This window comes from Eupeodes corollae, chromosome 1, assembly GCF_945859685.1.
Source record: "Eupeodes corollae chromosome 1, idEupCoro1.1, whole genome shotgun sequence".
Classification (NCBI taxonomy): domain Eukaryota; kingdom Metazoa; phylum Arthropoda; class Insecta; order Diptera; family Syrphidae; genus Eupeodes; species Eupeodes corollae.
In genome coordinates, this window is record NC_079147.1 from 217,434,165 (window position 1) to 217,453,921 (window position 19,757).

Consider the following 19,757-nt stretch of genomic DNA (forward strand, 5'->3'; position numbering starts at 1 on the left):
ATTGTTTTGATTGGGATGTCTCTTTAAACGTATAACACCTTAAACTTTACCTCGCATTTGTCAATATTTCGAACTAAATGTGTGAGATATTGTAAGATTGATATAGCAGAATGAATAAAAGCTTAACAAGTTATCAATACATTAAAATTCTTTCATATTTAAAGTTTCTTCATTAATTGCATGTATGTACGAGTATGTAGTTATTTTAAAGAGTCTTGGCAACATTATTTTCTGTCAATTTAACATTAACTGGTTCTTTTGAGATATTACAATCTTTTTAACGACTCTTGAACAGAACAATACAAAAAAGTTAGGAAAATAGAAATGATATATTTGTTAAAAGATTTATTTTACTAAATAATAATAATCCGTAAAACTTACTATGGTGTATTCCATTGCTAGTTAAGTTCGAAAGTTGAAACAGAAAAATCAAAAATCCTTTGATGGAGTCAGATTTTTGGCGCATGTGGTTTGAAATTCTTTAAAATAAAATTGTCTATGTGTTAGTAAATATGGTATAAGGATATGTGGACAACTTCTAAACAACCTAAGATTTGCGGACGATATAGTACTAATATCTACAAAAACTAAACATATACAAAAATGACAACAGAACTTACTAGCTTGTACAAGAACTATGAACTACAAATCAACAAATCAAAAACAAAAGTGATAACAAACCGGATCAGAGAAGATATATTTCTGGCCCATGAAAAAATAGAATACATAGAGGACTACGTATACTTGGGACAACTAAAATCTTTTAAGGACCAAGTGAAAAAGAAATCAACAGACGCATCACAAACAGCTGGAAACAATTCTGGAGCCTCAGTGTAGAAACACGAAAATATCTCTTCGACTCCGCTATTTTGCCGGTGCTTACTTATGGACTACATACCCTGAGCTTGACTACGAAATATCTTGGCCAGCTAAGGATCTGTCAATCCAAAATAGAAAGAAGAATCCTCAGAATAAGACCCAGCGAAAGGATAAGAAATAAAAACATCCGAACCAGTACTCGAATAATTGACGTGATAGACAGAACCAAAAGACAAAAATGAAGTTGGGCAGGACATATTTCAAGACTACAGGATCAAAGATGGACAAAGTTGGCAACAAAATGTAGACCGGAAAGCAAGAGACGAACATCATGTCGACCGAACAAGAGATGGAGCGACGATCTTTGCCAAATAAACGAAAATTGGTACAGTGAGGCGAAAAATCGAGACCTATGGGCCGCTTTGGGGGAGGCTTACGCCAAAAACTAATAATAAAAATTGAAAAAATAAATAACCAAACTTTTGAATATCAATTATCTAATTAATAATTCTATATTTGTAATTTGTATCATTCTATCAAATAATTTGTAAACATTCTAATTAAAACAATTTAAAAATTGTATCTATAATATATAAGGCAATAAAAAGCTTATAATAATAATGTGCCAGTAAAAAAAAACGAGTGTTTTGTTTTGACTTTTTTAAGAGTTGGCATTTTTGACAGCTCTCAGTGTGATAATAGACTTACTCCTGAACAACATTTGCAAATTGTTCAAGTTTATTACCCAAATTAACAATGAATTTATTTTGATTTGGTGAGCGCAATTTCTCGCGTCGTTAGCCTCCAACATCGTGCAATTTAACGCTGATTAACTATTTTTTGTTGGGTTATGTGAAGTCGCAGATAAGCCAGAAACGACCAATCATAATATTCGGCGCATTGTTGCTACCATACCACCGCAATTGCTTACAAAATTGGTCAAAAATATGACTTGACGGCTGGAATTCCATAATATAAAATTAATATAATATAAATATTAAATACGTCTAAAAAACATCTTTTAATTGCTGTGAAAAAAAAGTAATCAAAACGTTTTTGTGTAAAATAAATTAAAAAAAAAGTTGTTTTGCCACTGATTTAATAACCATGCCAAAGAATACCTTTTCGTGACTTCGGTACTAAATTTCTATGAATTTAATCTTCTTTAGAGGTCATAATATTTTGAACTTAAACATTTTAAAAATTCAATCATAAACAAATAGACACACAGTGCTCCTTCATGTTTATTTGAAAAACCCTAGATATACATATATAATATATATACATATACATATGGGACACATACTGTTTCCTCCATTAGTAGTTTTGCAATAAACAAAGTCGTTGTTTCGTTGTGGTTGAGGTTTAAATAAACGATTTTTTAAAACATTTTCAGCTTCCAAATAATGAATGTGGGTTTTGATTTATATGTCATAATTGTCTCCATTTACTATTATTTTGAATCTCGTAATTGTCAAATTTGTCATTAAAACTCTAAGAATTTAAACTTTATCTTGGATCAATTCTTACAATTTTCTTCACTCAGATTCACCATTATTAAACATATACAACCCAGCTTTCAGTAGTAAAATTAATGTGTGTGGTTTTGTTACTTAAAAACATAAACGTTATCTAAAATAATGTATTCGTATGTATTAATGTCTTTAAAAATTGTAAATATGTACAAACATATATATTTTCTTCTCAATGTTGTGTTAAAAACGTCTTTATTTGAATTGAAACTTACAAAATTGCATGGTTTTATTCTAGTTTGCTTTAATGGTAGAATGGTAATAAAAACCTCCTCTCTACTAGGAAGCGGTAATAATAATTATGGTTAAAGAGCTCCTTAAGAAAATTGTAAATATAACCATCGAGTGTATTTTACGACACGGTTCAGTCTCGCAGAATACAATTATCAACTTTAGCAGTCCTATTTTTAGTCCCCCATAAACACATGCTTACATTTTTATGCATCCTACATCTACTTTAAAGGGATTTTCTTAACGTCTACATGTCTCTAAAAGATGAAACTATTGAGTTCACTGCAACAGTGGTCATTTGTTTCGATAGGGATTGCGTCATGGTACATCTTTGTCTATAATAATATCAGCAGACGTAAACTTTAATTACACCAAACCATAAACGTGTTGCACTGAAACAAAAAAAAAAACAAATAAAAATAATAATTAGATCATAAATTCAAGCAAAGTCACATAAAAGATGATGAAGAAAAAGAGTGTTTCATTCCATGGATCATATAATTAACCCAGTAAGGTTACCGCTAGCTGTGCCAGTGATGCTGGTTAGGCTAAAGCTGATGATACTATATTTTAATTTTTTTTGCAGTTAATTGAGTGCAATGAGATAAATGAATTACTTCCGAGCATGCCACAGTCAGTCACCATGTGTCGTCATGTCGTTGTCGTTTTTTTTCGATGGCTTGGCTTGACCAAACAATTTTATTATTATTATTTTCTGTTCCAGATATGTCTTAAGATCCATGCCTACTTCAAAGCATTACAAAACTAACAAAGTATTAATTTGTGTTTTTTTTTTCATTTCAGCAAATCAAAGATGAATTGTGCGAAGTAGTATCAGAAATGGAGGCACTTGATGTGCCTGAAGATTGTAAACATTCCAACAAAGATAAACAAATGTCGATAGGCCGGAAAAAGTTCAATATGGATCCAAAGAAAGGTAAGTTTTCATCTGAAATATTTTCATATGTAGGTCGATAAGAGATATTTAAATAATTTTCGTGTTCGTCCTCAGGTAAAAGCTAAACTGTTGCGTGTGAAATCGAAGGCGGTTCTTACGAGTTTCTGCCTCTTTATATCTGACTAATACAAAGATATCAAACGATAATTTTCTGATTGACATATTGCCTTTAGGTCTTCCGGTTTCTTAAATTATGAACGAGAAAAAATTGGAATTTAAATTCAATATACCTAAAATCGTTCTATACAAACAAAAAGTCAATGCAACTGCCTAACCTTATTTTTGCAAAACGATATAACCTTCAATGGCCGTTGTATGATATGATGAATTATAAAAATTGTCCAACTAAAGGAAATATACTGTCAATCAATATTTCCTTTTAGCGCTTTGTTCATGTACACCCTTTTAAAGAAACTAATAGATAAATAAAGAAGACAATCCGCCAAAAACCCATTTTTGGAAGAATGAAACAAACGATAATCATGATAATATTATTTTATAATTGCAATCATGTCTCCCTGTGCCTCATTCTAGATTCTCCATGTGCCACTGTAATCATCATCATCATCATTATAATAATAATAATAATTATGGAATGCGACAGTGACAGCCAGCCACAGTGACATTTTTATTGCTCATTGTGTTTGCCCATCAAGTCCAACCAACAACCAACGTTAAGTCAATAGATTCTGCCTTGCCTTGCCCTTGTCACGCAAGGCACTTCTCCTATGATATGAATAGGCTTCTATTTTTTTTGTTTGTTGTATTCGTTGTTTGCGAGTTAAATTGATTGAATCAAGGAAGGGCGTTAACGCGGGCGGCAGCAATTTACTTGGTATTTGATACAATCTTCCCTGTAAACGGTGTTGCGCTGCCTGTTTTGGTATATCAATGGATCAAACTATCAAGCACATAAACATATTGCTGTGTGTAATGAAGAGGAGCCAGCAAAACTCTTCTGTGATGTACCTTTCAAAAGGGTGTACACTGGAACTATGTACATAAAAGTTGATACATATGTCTTTATTGCGAACTTTATGTTTCTCCGATTAATTTCCGGTCTTGTCAATCAAATTGTTCTTAAAAAAGATAACCAAAACAGAAAATAACTAATTTAATGCCCGTCCTTAAATTTTGCACATTGTTGAGTTGACGTTTGATTTCCTCTGCTGGTTCAGCGATTTCTGATTAATTGGAGCTAATTTTTTGATTTATTTGCTAACTCTTATTCTTTTTATTTATAGGTATTGAATATTTGGTAGAGAACAGGCTACTGCGGATGGATCCTCAAGATATTGCGCATTTTCTATACAAAGGCGAGGGACTAAATAAAACTGCGATAGGTAAGTTATGATAAATGATTGAAGCATATTTGAAGATTAGAAAAAAGACTACAAATAGGTATTCAAAAACCTTTAAAAAACATATGGAAGATTAGTACTGTTTTTAAATTATTTAAGTTTTTTAGCACGAGTTTGATCCTTATTCGAAACGCATTCAAAGATTTAAAAATAAATATTACTATATAAAAGGAATTTAAATGTTCATTCAACAACTCAAAAGCACTCCTTTTCCAACAATAATTTCGTATGTCTTCAAATTCTTTTTCAATACATGTTTATTAAATATTAATTTTGTTTTAAATTATTTATTTATATTTTCTCCATTTAAAGGTGACTATCTTGGCGAAAAGAACGATCTCAATGAAGATGTGCTCAAAGCATTCGTTGCACTGCATGACTTCACAAATCTCATCCTAGTTCAAGCGTTAAGGTAAAAATCAATCAAACTACTCTTTCTTTGACGTTATTTATTTTTCTAAATTCTATTTATAAATCTTAAACTGAATTCTTTTCAATAAATTCACAGACAATTTCTATGGTCCTTTCGATTGCCTGGTGAAGCGCAAAAAATCGACAGAATGATGGAGTGCTTTGCCCAGCGGTATTGTCAGCTAAATCCTGACATATTTACTAACACAGATACCTGTTATGTACTCAGCTTTGCAATTATAATGCTCAATACATCCCTACATAATCCATCGGTAAGTAAAATTCAAATTAGTCATCCAATATCCAGCGCTGCTTAATGCTCTGGATGCTGCAAAAATAAAAAAGAATCTTTAAAAAAATATCAACTAAACCAATAATGATACAAATACATAGAACACTTATAAGTTATTTTGAAAAACAACCCAAATTAAATGTAAAGCAAGACGTCTTCGGTGTGTATTGTACATATGCATGTTATTGTGTTTATTTCTTCTTTGCTTAAAACTAAAAATAGGTGAAGAACATTAGTGCAGCACAACGATGCATCTTTCATTTCGATCGCTTTAAGATGCAAATTTAATTCAAATTGTAGTATTGCATTACTAATTCTATAACATTCTTGCAGGTTAAGGATAAGCCAACCGTGGAGCAATTCATTTCAATGAATCGTGGTATAAATAACGGTGGTGATCTTCCTCGTGGACTACTAGAATCTTTATACGAATCTATTCGAACTGAACCTTTTAAAATACCCCAGGACGATGGTAATGATCTTATGCACACGTTCTTTAATCCAGACAAAGAAGGATGGCTTTGGAAACAAGGCGGCAGGTAAGAAATTTCATCGAAATTAAAACTAAAAATTATCAATTAACAACAACATACTATACTTTTTATTGCATAGGTATAAATCCTGGAAAAGGCGATGGTTCATATTGAACGATAATTGTTTGTACTATTTTGAGTACACAACCGATAAAGAACCAAGGGGTATAATACCATTGGAGAATATTTGCGTAAGTTAATTGTTTTGTAGTTTTATTTAAATAGAAATTTTAGAAATTAATATTTTTATTTTCTTGTCTTAGGTAAGAGAAATTCATGACAGAAGTAAACCCCATTGCTTTGAACTGTTTGCAACAGGAGGAGCTGATATTATTAAGGCTTGCAAGACTGACTCAGAAGGAAAAGTAAGTACATTTTTAAAAATTTAATATACAATTAAATTATCATCAACATTCATTTCCACTCCAAAAATGCTGAGGTTAAACTATCAAGAATTAACGATTGTAACAATGTTATTTTCATTTATATGACTCAAATAGAGCCTAAGTAGTAAGATATAGCATTTAGTAAACTCTTAAACAATTTAAAACTTTAGACACGCGTCGAAATTTGAGCTTGCAATACGAAAAAATATGGTAATATTTTATATGGTTTGTCAAGGATGGAATGTTAATAAAAGTATGCCTTTGAAAATGAGGGCAAAAGGAATGCAATGAAGAAAACGAAGACAAAAACGCAAGAACCCTTTCTGAATTGCTTCAATTCTTATTATATGTATATATGAATAATAAGGCATAAATACAAAGGCATATTCAAGAATCGGTTGCACAAAGGAAACAGAAGTAGTTCGAAAACATAAGGGTCATAGAAATAGCGCCCAAATTTCTCAATGACTCTGAGGACTCAGTAAATTTAAGTTTCGAGTCTAAAACTACTATTAAGTCAGCAAAAAGATACTCAAGTTAAAGAACAAGAATCAAATATGTGTAAAACTCATGGTTTTACATTTTTCAACTTTAAAACAAGACTGTTTTTATTTTGCCATTCCCTTAATAATATTAAGTCTTCTTACTATATTATAAGAACAGACTAAATTTTATGATCGAAAAAAATAAATAAAATTGGACTTAAATGGCTACTCTGGGTAACACCAGAATTCACATTACGAAATATTACACTGTATTGTCTGTTTTTCAAGTATAATAAAATCTTATTTAAGAAATTGAAAAAACAGTTTTGAAATTAGTGTTTTATGAAACAAATTTATAAAAAGCAATAAATACGTTTGTTCACGTTTCTCAAAAATATCTAAAAAAACATTTTGATTCATAGAACGCATTTTTGAAATAGCTTACAAACGGGACGTTCTTTAATCACCCTCAGCTCTTCTTTGATTATATTTTACCCAAGCATTGTTTTTTTTTTATTTTTCCCTGGAAATCGAATAATAGTGATAGCATTTGAGTTTGTACGAGGCAAAAAATGTATCGTAAAAAACTGTACTCATTTCATATCATCAATAAAAAAGGTTGAACAAATTTAAAAAATTACACTTGCTTAAAGGTGCCTGTCCATTTGAGAGTACTTCTGCTAGTTAACTCTCGAGAGTAACTCTCGGGGGACTGTCCTTTGAGAGAAAAATTTTAGAAATTTTGCTATCGCGAGTTCGCAGATAGTATATTGAGAGTTTTCTTGCTGAGGGTACTCTCATAATCGTGTCCACTTGATAGATTTCTTCTGCTATAATATTAACATTTGGCCATGTATTCTTACAAGCGAAGGATTGCAGCTGCTTTAATTATAGGCACTGTTCTTAAAAAAGAAAGATATTGGGTTAAACCATGGGTAGATCGTCGTAACCAATTCGGCGCGGGGTCTGCTCTTTCAGAGCTTCAAATTGAAGGTCCTCAACAGTTTCCAAATTTTTGCCGTTTGTCAGTTAGTGAAATTGAATTTTTGGTACAAAACGCTGGACCTATAATTTTTAAAAAAGATACCCAATTAAGGGAAACCATACCAGTACGCGAGCATATACTGGTAACATTTAGATTTGTATAGTCCGGTAAGCATATGAATCGCAAATCATTTTCGAAGGAAAAACTAAAAGTTAATTGTATTATAAAAGGACACGTTAAACCATTTAAAAACTTCCATGAGAAAAAAAAAATAAGAATAATTGGCTTGAATACTGTCACCACTATTCAACAATCAATGCTGATGCTGCGGGCGACTTTCTTTGTAGAACTTCCCAGAAGTATGGTAACAAAATACATACGACTTCCATTGGGTCATACAAATGCCACCCACAAATACCTGATCAACAAAAAACCAGTACACCTTTGTAACTTCTGCGATTAGAGCCCAACTTTGAACATTTCCCATTTCCTTCAATGTCCGCATATCAAGTCAACATCCAAACAAATCTATCAAAGAACTTTTAACTGAAATATTACAAAGTAATATAAAATTTGTGATCGAAATTATTACAAGACTTAATATACATACTTAACTTAAGTTTTCTCCAAACGAGCTGAAGGCCCTGGTAACTAATAATCTGATAAATATTTATTGAATTTTGTAATTATATTATTGTTCAATAAATTATAATAATAATAATTGTATGATAATTGGTTTCCTCCAATGTCCACTGCTTTGCCATGTTTACTCTCGACAGCTACTCGCAAAATTCGAACTGTGTTTGTGTTCCGCGAGCTTATCTCCGATAGTGTTAAACACATGTGTCCATTTGTGAGTGACTTTCAAAAAGATCAAATGTCGAGAGTAATTAGCCAACTCTTCGCGAGCTACTCTCCAGACTATGTCCACTTGAGAGATCGCTCTCGAGAGCAGCTTGAGAGCGACTCGCAACACGTTTACCCTCAAATGGACAAACACGTTAAGTTAAATTCAAGTCTGTCATAGCAATACTTTGGAGAGCTTACTTACTTACTTGAGGTGGCGCTACAGTCCTGTGTGAACTAGGGCCTCACCCAGCAAACTTCTCCACCTAGTTCGGTCCCTAGCTAGATGTCTCCAGTTCGCGCTCCAAGTTGGGTGAGGTTTCTTTCCACTTGTGCGCGCCACCTTATCCGCGGTCTTCCTCTACTGCGCTGGCCTGTGAGCGTGGATTCGAAGACTTTAGAGAAGACATGTTTAAATTAAGTGTGATATATAGAGCAGGATGATGTCGGTCTTTGCCTATAATTTTAACAGCAAAATCTTATTACAGTTTCAGCACATACTGTGTCGGAGAAAAAACTGAATCGAGAGTTCTTTAGCTAGATGCATTTATTGGAACTAAGTTGCGTCATCTATTTGTAGCCAATTCAGATTTGGTAGGTTGAAGTCACCTACCATCAACATTTCATCTTCTGGCTCCAAAGGAACATATAGACTTTCTGAACAGTCCTTTGATTTTTCGTAAATGTTGACCGAAAATCTTCAATCTGGAAGCAAGTATGTGAGTTTTTATGGCAAAAAGAATTCCGTTGTCATGACGATTGTGCCTTAAGGTTTGATAGGAAGCATCAAAAAGCTCCGAATGAAGAATAAAATTGTTCAATAATGAATCTCAATAGAATTTGTTAATTGCACCTGATTGGATCTATTACCTTCTTTTTTATATTCTTTTAAATAAGAATCAATGAAACCAAAACAATAAGTTAAGCTAAGAACTCAATTTATGTGACACAAGTAACTATTATTTTGAGATTCGTTGCCAAGATTTCTCTTGAAAAGTTAAACAAAAAAGAAAAGGTAACTATTTGTATATAACCTGTTTTTGTTGTTAAAAATATGTTATCCTTAAAATAAACAAATTAGGTTGCGCAACAATCCGTAGAGAACCAGGGCCTTATGACTTACAACTCTCAACCATTCCTGTGTGCGAGTAATTGCAGGGGATGGAGGGGACCTGCAGTTTATATGCCGAATCCGAACGGCTAATTTGAGAAAGCACTTTTCATGACAAGACTTACTCTTGGAGAATTTCTCAATTCCTCGCAAGAGACAGTACCCGTGAAAAAAAACTTTAGGTGGCACAGGCAGGGATCGATCCCTAGACCTCTCGCATGACAGTCCAACGCACAAACTATCATGCCACGGGTACTACCTTGCTTTTTCAGAAATTGGATTAAAATTGGTCAAGTTCGGGTTTACAAGTCACAATAAAAAAATATTGCCGCGTATTTAATTTCTGAAGGACTGAAAATCAGTAAGACAAATTTTATTCGAAATATTTTCAAACGTGGAAAAGTTCGGAAAAAATGTTAGTTATTAAAATTCTTAGAATTTCATTAGTTTTTCTTAAAAAAAAATATACTAATGATCCATCATACATACAAAATTACCTTCTTTCCTTGAGGTAAGTTCAAATTTTTTTAAAGTAATAAATAACCGAAAATTATCAAGCAATTAAATATATTAGCATATAAAACTAAACTTTTACTATTAACACACCACTCATCTGATTTCAATGTTTAATTTATTCTTGTCTAAAATTAACCAAAGAAGTTTCATTGCAAAAATAAAAAATATACAATTTTAAGTAAGATAAGTTTATAAATCAATCATTTTTTTCTTTAAGGTTGTTGAAGGCAAACACACTGTCTATCGGATGTCCGCAGCAACAGAAGAGGATCAACAAGAATGGATTAAACGTCTAACACAGTCAATAAGTCATAATCCATTTTATGATATTCTAGTACAAAGAAAGAAAAAGGCACTGAGCAATAGTTAGTATTAAATCTAGATTAAAAAAAAAAAGAAAACATCGAAGAGATCGAAGAAAAAAGAAAAAAACAAAATAACGGTTTAAAGTTTCATCTGGTCTGGTTTCCTGCTTGCATGCAAAATAATCAAAACACTGCTAAATTATTCTACACAAAATATGAAGTTTAAAACACACACCAACTATTAACACCACCGACTGTCGTCGTTGATGTCGATATCCTTATACATATATATATCTTAAATAGATGGTTTGTTGTTCTTAATGTTGTTTAAATAATTTATATAATTTTCGTTCTGAATTTCGTAAAAAATAATAATTGTTTTTGTTCATTATGAATGAATTTAGTTGTTTATTAAAAGAATAAATAATTTACAAAAAAAAGCATGCAACTAAAATATCCATTGATAAAATCCTGATTATAAATTCTAATTTAATTAATCCGTTTTTCTTTTTTGTTGTTGTCTCTATTGTGATATAATTTATTTTTGTTTAGACTTTATAATTAAAAAAAAAAGAAAGAAAAAATATTATACGAAATTATGATAATTTTTTTTTGTTATAAAAAGTAATGACATAAAAATGTAAAAGTTTGAAAAATAAGAATAAGAAAAAAGAGAGGATATATAATAAAAAAATGCAATAAAATCATTATACAGATCATTTATATAAAATCAAAATAAGAAAAACATCTATGTAATTTAATAAACTGAAAAAAAAATACTAACAAAAGAAAACATATCTTAATCTATTTTGTAAACAGAATGAAGCACACTTAAAATAACATCAACAGAAATCAAAACGCAAAAGATGTAATTCGCATAATGTGGGAAAATGTTTGATATGTGACAAAAACAGATTTTCGCAGATAACTCCATGAAACTTGTATAAGCTAAATATTGAACTTTTATTTACTTAACTTTCCCGACTCTTCTTCAATTCTACTTTTTTTCGCAACATTTTTACACTCAAAAATAGATCTGAATGAATCCCATCACTTTTCTGTAGCACTTCCTCAATCAATTCCGAATGCCCTTTAAGATATACAATGTTTAGTGGGTCTTATATTATTGAAGGATACAATTCCCATGTTGATAGCGTATTTGCATCCATGTATTTCATTTAAATTTATACCGCGTCTATTTCTGTATATTACAGACATATTTTGTATGTTTAGGTAGACTTCTTAAACCCTTTTCCCCTGTACATTATTTATTCTTTTGCACAAAAATCCATTTGAGTTGAAGGTTAAGCAGAGTAAATCAGTTATTGTATGCTGTGATACAAAATAAGACATGAAACTGTTAAGTGCATTAACTATTTTAACAACTTTTTAGTTACAGTGTAAACATATAAAATAATCAGAGGCTTTAAAGATTTAAGTTGTAATTGAAAACAAAAAGCTAGTTCAAAATAATACAATTCAACAAATATTGCCGTTAACTGAGTCTTGAAAAAGAAAATAAGTCACCCTAAGAAAATATAATGATTATTTGTCATTTTAGAGTTTTCAGAATAATATAACGCACACTTTAATTTCAAAAATGTCCCAAGAGCTTTGAATAGTCGGCTGTCGGTTATGTTAGATACGATGATATGTTTCGGCTTTGACATCCTCCCAACGCCATATACCTTCTAAAATAGTTTCCTTTCTTTTACATCTTGGTTTTTGTCAATATCTTATGATTTTTAAGAATTCCTGGTGCAACAATTAGGAGTAAGCATAAAATATTTAAATATATTTAATATTTACATACGTATATGTTGGCTTATAATTCGTTTAAAATAATTGTTAATTCTATTTCTGCTCTTATTTCAAATGTGTGTGTACATATATAACAGAAACTTCTATCCCTTGAAAACAAATAATCATGCACTGTGATGTAAATTAAGGTAGAACTGTAAAAGACACGCTGGAAGCTTAAAATGAAGCTTCTTTTAGTTAGGTTTAGTTGGATTTCCCAATCAGAACAAAATTTCTTGACGACAAAAGTAAAGTTCTTTCTTTTATAGAAAGAAGAGTAGAAGTTCCTGCCGTAAAATACATAATCTATAATTTCTACTCATAAGTATGCTTGTTTCACTTAAGCGTATTGAACTTTTGTTATCCTTTCCGATCAAAACTAGATGACTTCAACAATTAAGTCCCATTATATACTTTTCTTAAAGTACCTTTATGGTTAAATTAAATTCCTATGGTTTTGTCTCTGAGTAATTTATTTTATAGTATTCAGAAGTCATTTGTTTGGAGTTTCATAAATCTGTTCCCAATTTTAAATCAAAAGTGTTGTTTTTACTATCACAGAATTTGTGTGCAATCTGATATGTCAGTATAAGTAAACTACAAAAATAGAAAGAAAAAAAGAAAAACTACCAAAATGTTTTTTTTGTATTTAAATAAAACAACAATTTTTATTTTAATTCTTTTGTAAATATTTTTAAAAGTCTACAAAACATGAGTTCATTAAAAAAAAACCTGCATCACTCTCATATTAATTTAGATTAATTAATTTGATTTTTGTTGTTCATTTATATAAATAGTTAACAAAAAGAGTTCATACATAAGTTTATTTTTACCTAGTACCTTTAGCTTATAATTTAAAATATTTTCTTGTATATAATTATGTATTTTTTCTAACCTTAATTTTTACCCCAAGTGTTATGTTAATAAAATAAAAAGTAAACATCCGATAGTTTTTTATCATTTCTTAAACAAAGAAAAAACAAAAACTCGAACAAGAATGAAACGATGAAAATAAAATTAAAATTTTATAAAAGAAAATATCGCGACAGAATAAATTAATAATCTTATAAAATGCAATATTTAAAAAACTAATAATTATTATAAAAAATATATAATCCGTTTGGAGAAATAAGTTTTCCTAAATTTATTGTATATGAAAATAAAATTATATAATATGTATTTACACATTTAAAATTTATATTATTATTATGATTAAAAATAAGAGTGTAAATTATATAGCTTTAGTATAAAAATACCTTATAATTTGTAAAATAAATTGATTTTTTTTTATAAACCAATATTATTTAATGCTATACGTAAACAAAAATATAAAAACAAAAACGAAAAAATAAACACATTTTACATATAAATTAAATATTTTTTTAAATTATTTGTTCACCATGTAAATCTAAATCTTTGTCCACGCTTATCTGTGTGTAATCGGTGCGTTAAAATATCTTTTTTTATTGAAAGCAAGGCAAGTTTCTATATCTGATTGACAAGTTACCTAAAATTGCCTCATAATAAAGGGAACTACTTTGGAAATGCATTCCAGAAAAATCTCTATGAATATGAATTTAAGTCTTGTATCTTGTATATCAGCTTTTCACAGCTGAACTTAATTTTTATCTGTTTTTTTTTTGTATAAATTAAATTACTTACTTAATTTGGCTCTACAGTCCTGAGGTCACTGTCGCTGATCATGTTAAAAGAACCGCGCGTAAGGTTCGTCGTTGTATCTTCTTCTCAATTCTCCATCTATGCAGACTGGAACTAAAATTACCCGACAAATTTTTCTCTCGAAGCATCCTAAGACGGTCTTATCTTTCTTTTAAATTGCCTTTTAAGTCCAAAGAAGCAGAGATTTGCAAGAGTTATACTTCGTTTGATTTCAGCACTGGCGTTGTTGTCTGAATTTATAGCGGTGGCTAAGTAGACACAGTCCTGAACTACCTCAAAGTTATAGCTGTCCAAGGTGACGTTTTGTCCAAGACGTCGTTTCATTCAGTGTCCTTTTTTGATGACGGCATATACTTGGTTTTGCCCTCATTAACTACTTAACCCATCTTCTCAGCTTCCGTCGCAACGCTCAAAAACACTTCACTGACATCAATATTATCTGAGTAATTGGATGGACCTTTGGAAGAATTTGCCTCTAGTGTTGACGGTTGAGTTATGCACAATTCTTTAAAGAATGATATTGAAGTAGTCGCATGACAGTGCATCGCATTGTCTTAAACCTTTTTTGACATCAAATTCATCGTTGAGATCTTTTCCGACTTTGATAGAGCAGCACGCATTCTTCATCGTCATACTGGGGTGAAATCGGCTAAGATGATAGTTGACTATAACTTTTAGATAATTGATTATCATTTTCATTCCGTCTGTGTAAGATGATTCCACTCAATTCAATTCGATTGAACAATTTCAGATTCAAATTGTCAAAATTCGTCGGTGCCCTTGTGAAATTTTAAAATCATTCTTATAAAATATCTATGTAAATAAATGTTACAAATTGGCTGATTTTGAATAAAATTCTTACTTTTCTTACTTTTTGGAATGTAGTAAGCTTTTCTGGTCACAGGAATGTGTTTTTTTTTTAAAGAAACAAAGTGAACTAAGAAAAATTTCCAGTCGTTTGTGTAAGCGTCTGGTAGCTCTATTCGGAATAAACATATTTGTTTGAAAACGATTATCACATTTTTTGTGACAGCTTTTTAGGTATCAATTTGCCTATAACCTTACGTAGTTCAAGTTCGATCATTTTGATTGTAATTTATCAACAAAAACCGATTTCACCATTATCAAAAAATTGACAGTCACCTATCATCTTAGCCGATTCCACCCCAGCTATCTTCGCTTCGTCGAGGTCGGGTAGGCAGAATTGTTGGTATGCGTCGCTCGCCTAGGCTCAGTGATTCTATCTCCCTTAAAGCGGAATTCGATTCGTCATTGCTGTTATGTTATTTGGTTAAGTGGTCTTTAAATATTCTCAACATAAACTGCAGCTCTACTACGATGTTCCCTGATTGTCCTTACAGGCTTCAGTTCGTGGCTGGTACCCTTGAGAGTTTTTTTTTACCTTTTGGTGCCATCTACGAACCTCATTCATGTACATATTAACATCCCTCTTAAATCAAAAATATCAATTTTGTATTGAAATCTAAATTCATTAATAAAACCATACAGCTCTAAAAGCTTTCTTCTTCTAGGAGATTTCTTTTGCGACCTATAGACACAAGTCCATCCTTTGTCAAAAGTCACAGTTTGCCAACATCAACCCTTCACATTCAAGCCACATTTAATAACTTTAGCAAATATGTACAAATTGAGCTGTGCTGGAGGTTAACTACCGTTGATTAAATTTCGATAAGTTGATTTATACAGCGATCAAACATAAAATTCATTACCAAAGGCGCCAGTAATAGCTATCATTGGTTTTCATCATTGAAAAAAACATTGGAATTTTATTCACAGATCATTTATAGCTATTATTACAAAATTTCTGTCATTGAAAAAATGTTCCAGATTAAAATCCACAGATAATTTTTTACTGAAAGAAATCTGTCATTGGAATTGTGTGAAACTTTATCACAAATCAGTGGAACGATTCGTTTCACTTTTCAATATAAAAGTATAAGCTCTTCAGGAAAACGAATTTCCGTCCAGAAAAAAGAAAATATATTTTTAGAGGAAAATAAATGTGCAACCAAAATTTGTTTCTCAAAAAAATTCTGTGTGTGATTTCCGATCGATCGGTTTACAATTTTCATTTCTAATCAAAGGGAAACACCGTCAAATTTCAACCATTTTTCCGAATCGATTTTAAAGATAGCTATAACTGGACCCTAAATTAAGGAAATTTATAGGTTGAAGTTAGTAAATTAGTGAGCTTTGCAAAATAAAACAAATAAGAAGTTTTTTCTCTTTGTTTATAGAATCAATTTACAAGTTTTATTAAAAGTGAATTTGTTAAGATTATTACAAATTAATTTAAATTGAGTGACATGGATTTGTGTTTTCCTTTTTGCTGTTATTATAAAACTTAGTCTGAGTCTCAACAAATATAATAATGGAGACTATAAAAAAAGGTATGTGTCTAGTTTAAGTAGGCTTAAGATTACATACAAACATAGACATGTACATTACATACATATGTATGCGCATGAGAACGTAAACAATTCATTCAAAACCAATTTAAACTTTAATGTAAAAAAAATATGGTATGGACGGAATCTATTCGCTAAAATGTAGATATACATACAAATCCTTATAACCGTTTTTCTTTTGAATATCGCGAAAGAAAAAATTCCAAGATATCACAGAAATTAATAAATTGCCACCGTACGGTTGGAACCACAACTGATAAATTGTCTGCATTGAATTAAGCTCTAGTTAAAGCTATCATTGAAATCGATACGGGAAATTTAATTTTCCTGAACAGCTGATACTTTTATGTTCAATGATGAAACGAATCATTCATCTGATTTGTGTTTCAATTTCACACAATTCCAATGACAGATTTCTGTCAGTAAACATTTTTGGTGGCTTTCAATCAGGAAATTTTTTATCAATGACAGAAACTTTCGATGATAGCTTAGCTATAAACGAACTGCCAATGTTTGTTGTCAATGATGAAAACCAATGATAGCTATAACTGCCGCCTTAGACTTATTAGCATATAATGGAGCTGAAGTAGTGTACTCTAGTTTTGAATATTCGGCACACTACCTTTTGAGCTGTGTGCAATTTGGTGAAAACTGTCAAAATTAACTGATGTCATATTCAAATGTATTTTGTTAGCCAATAGTTGAATTTCTGACTGTGGTTTGTGTTTTTGGATTTACATTTTCGTATTGAAAAATAAATTAGTGGTTACTTTTAATGAAGGGGTATTTCTCCAAAAACTAAATTAGGATAAAAGTATGTAGATAAGTTATCCAATAATTAGATTATTAGTAATTTAATAACTCTTTTAACATAAGGATTTCAAATTGTCATGTCAAATTGAATTTAAACTTTTAGTAGGTACTGAATAAATCATACAAACTAAATTAAATAAATTGATGAAATATTCAAAACTTTATTCGTAAATTTTGTCAAATGACATTAAAAGTTTACATTCGGTACATTAAAATTCAAAAAAAAATTCAATAGTAACAGAACAAATATAAGGTCTGTTCCAGACATTTCTCGCACTAAAAGTTTGTCAAATGTCCAGTTTGAGGAGTGGGGATGAAATGCTTTCAGATAGAAATCAAACTGTCAAAATGTCTGGAATGGTTTTTGCACCAATTTGCACGAGCTTGGACTACTTTTATATCGTCAAAAAAATATACTCGAGCAAAGTTACCGAAGACCATTGATAACTTTTAATCAACTTAATCATAAAAAAGAACCCAATAAAATAAATATCAACAAAAGTGAACTTATATTTATTGAAAATAGAAATAAAATTATTCCGTAATTTATGAAATTTAAATAAGTTATTTTTTTCTCAAAAAATCCCTACAATTTTCAATAAATATTGACAATTATATATATTTTTTCTTACTGCAATTTTTCTTCAGTAACTGCTTCATAAAAAGATATACATTTTATGAAAATAATTTGATTATTTAAAGGAATAATATTCACTTTTACCAAAACTAAAATGAAAATAAAAGAATTACTTGAGCAACCCTTAGTCATTAGTTTTTTTTTTCTTCTGTCATTGATTGTCGTGAACGTCAAATCGAATTTGACATCCAGCCCAGTAAGCGCCAGAAGAAATTTCTCGGACCAAATCTGGCAAAAAGGGGAACTATTTTACTCTCTTTCGCGCGCTCGCTTTTGTAAGAATTAGCACAACTTTTTAAGAACTTTTGGACTAAAAATTACTAAAACTGTTTGAATCTAGGGGTGTTACACACTGATAGTTAGCAGCAGCATATGATCTTTTTTCGTGAAGATAGGGATAGCTAATTTGTTGGTGATACCGCAAAATCTTTTAAACATATTTGTCGAATTGAAAATTTTGACATTTCTCGAAGTTTCAAGGTCCCTAGAGCATAGATAAAAGATTTTGGGAGGTATGCCTATTTTTTCCGTCGTCCATTTTTCGAGAACCAGTGGAGATATCGACTTCAAATAAATTTAGTTATACAGATAATAAAACACACAAAATTGAGTGGGTATTTTTTTTTTAAACTTCGGCTGTGTGGCCCGTAGCGCCGTCCGGTCCTGTTGAAACCAAATGTTCCCAATATCCTCTTCTTCAATTTTTGTGAACAAAAATTCGTTTAACATAGCTCCTTCCTCATTTTCGAAAAACGGCCCAATTATGCCTCTGGACCAAAATCCGCACCAAATAGTGACTCGTTTTAGGTGTATCGGCTTTTCAATGTATGCGTGTGGGTTTTCTGTGCCCGAATGCGATAATTTTGCTTGTTAACATACCTGCCCAGATCAAAATGAGCTTCATCTGAAAAGATGATTTTTGTTGGCAAAATCGGCATCTTTTCTAAGTCGATCGCAGGAAGGATAAAACTAATTATCTATTAAATCAGACATGAGCTAAGTGTTACCATTTAAGAAATAGGCAGTAGTTGAAAAAAAACGTTAGATATTTTAATTAATGAATTAAAAACTTGCAAGAAATGGTAATACAAGGGCGGATCCAGACTTTTAATCAGAGAGGGGAGGGTGTCACACACTAAAATGAATTTTTACTCACCGCTTACAAATGTTTTGTAGAGGAAGCTAACAAAACTTAAATAACATAATGCGTATATTAACCTTACATTTACAGATTTCAATTGCTAAGGTGGCAACTGTAGTTATCTGTTGTCCAGCAAGGTATGGTCTTACTATTTGATTTTGATGATTCCCTACGTATGAAAGCATTCCAAGATTTCAACACAATAATTTAAAGGGTTTTTGGTGCATTTCACGCCAAAAATGTAAAACAATTGTTTTAAAACGTAGTTTTTTTCGAAAAATAAAATATATTTTCTTGATTCCATTTCTATTGATTCGAAGAAAACACAAAAATTCAAGAGATACACTTACAAATTACATGTTTCAGAACCTCTTTTCACTTGAAATCTCAAGAGATTCTAAGCCTTTATATTTATAAAGATGAAACGTTTATTGTGTTTTTCAATTAGCCATTAGCTTAGTTTTTGGCATATTTATATTATTGAAA

General features: G+C 30.9%; 1 protein-coding gene across 5 annotated transcripts in view; it reads left to right on the forward strand.

Moving 5' to 3' along the window:
- LOC129953681 (cytohesin-2) overlaps window positions 1–13,596 on the forward strand; it is an 80,155-nt gene extending 66,559 nt beyond the window's left edge. For all 5 annotated transcript variants that reach the window (XM_056067049.1, XM_056067031.1, XM_056067023.1 and 2 more), the window contains exons 3-10: window positions 3,387–3,519; window positions 4,785–4,883; window positions 5,214–5,313; window positions 5,410–5,584; window positions 5,938–6,143; window positions 6,217–6,328; window positions 6,401–6,502; window positions 10,684–13,596. In XM_056067049.1, the coding sequence (XP_055923024.1) occupies window positions 3,387–3,519; window positions 4,785–4,883; window positions 5,214–5,313; window positions 5,410–5,584; window positions 5,938–6,143; window positions 6,217–6,328; window positions 6,401–6,502; window positions 10,684–10,836 (1,080 nt within the window). In that variant the 3' untranslated portion in view covers window positions 10,837–13,596. The remainder of the gene's footprint in view (window positions 1–3,386; window positions 3,520–4,784; window positions 4,884–5,213; window positions 5,314–5,409; window positions 5,585–5,937; window positions 6,144–6,216; window positions 6,329–6,400; window positions 6,503–10,683) is intronic.
- The last annotated feature ends 6,161 nt before the right edge of the window (window positions 13,597–19,757 follow it).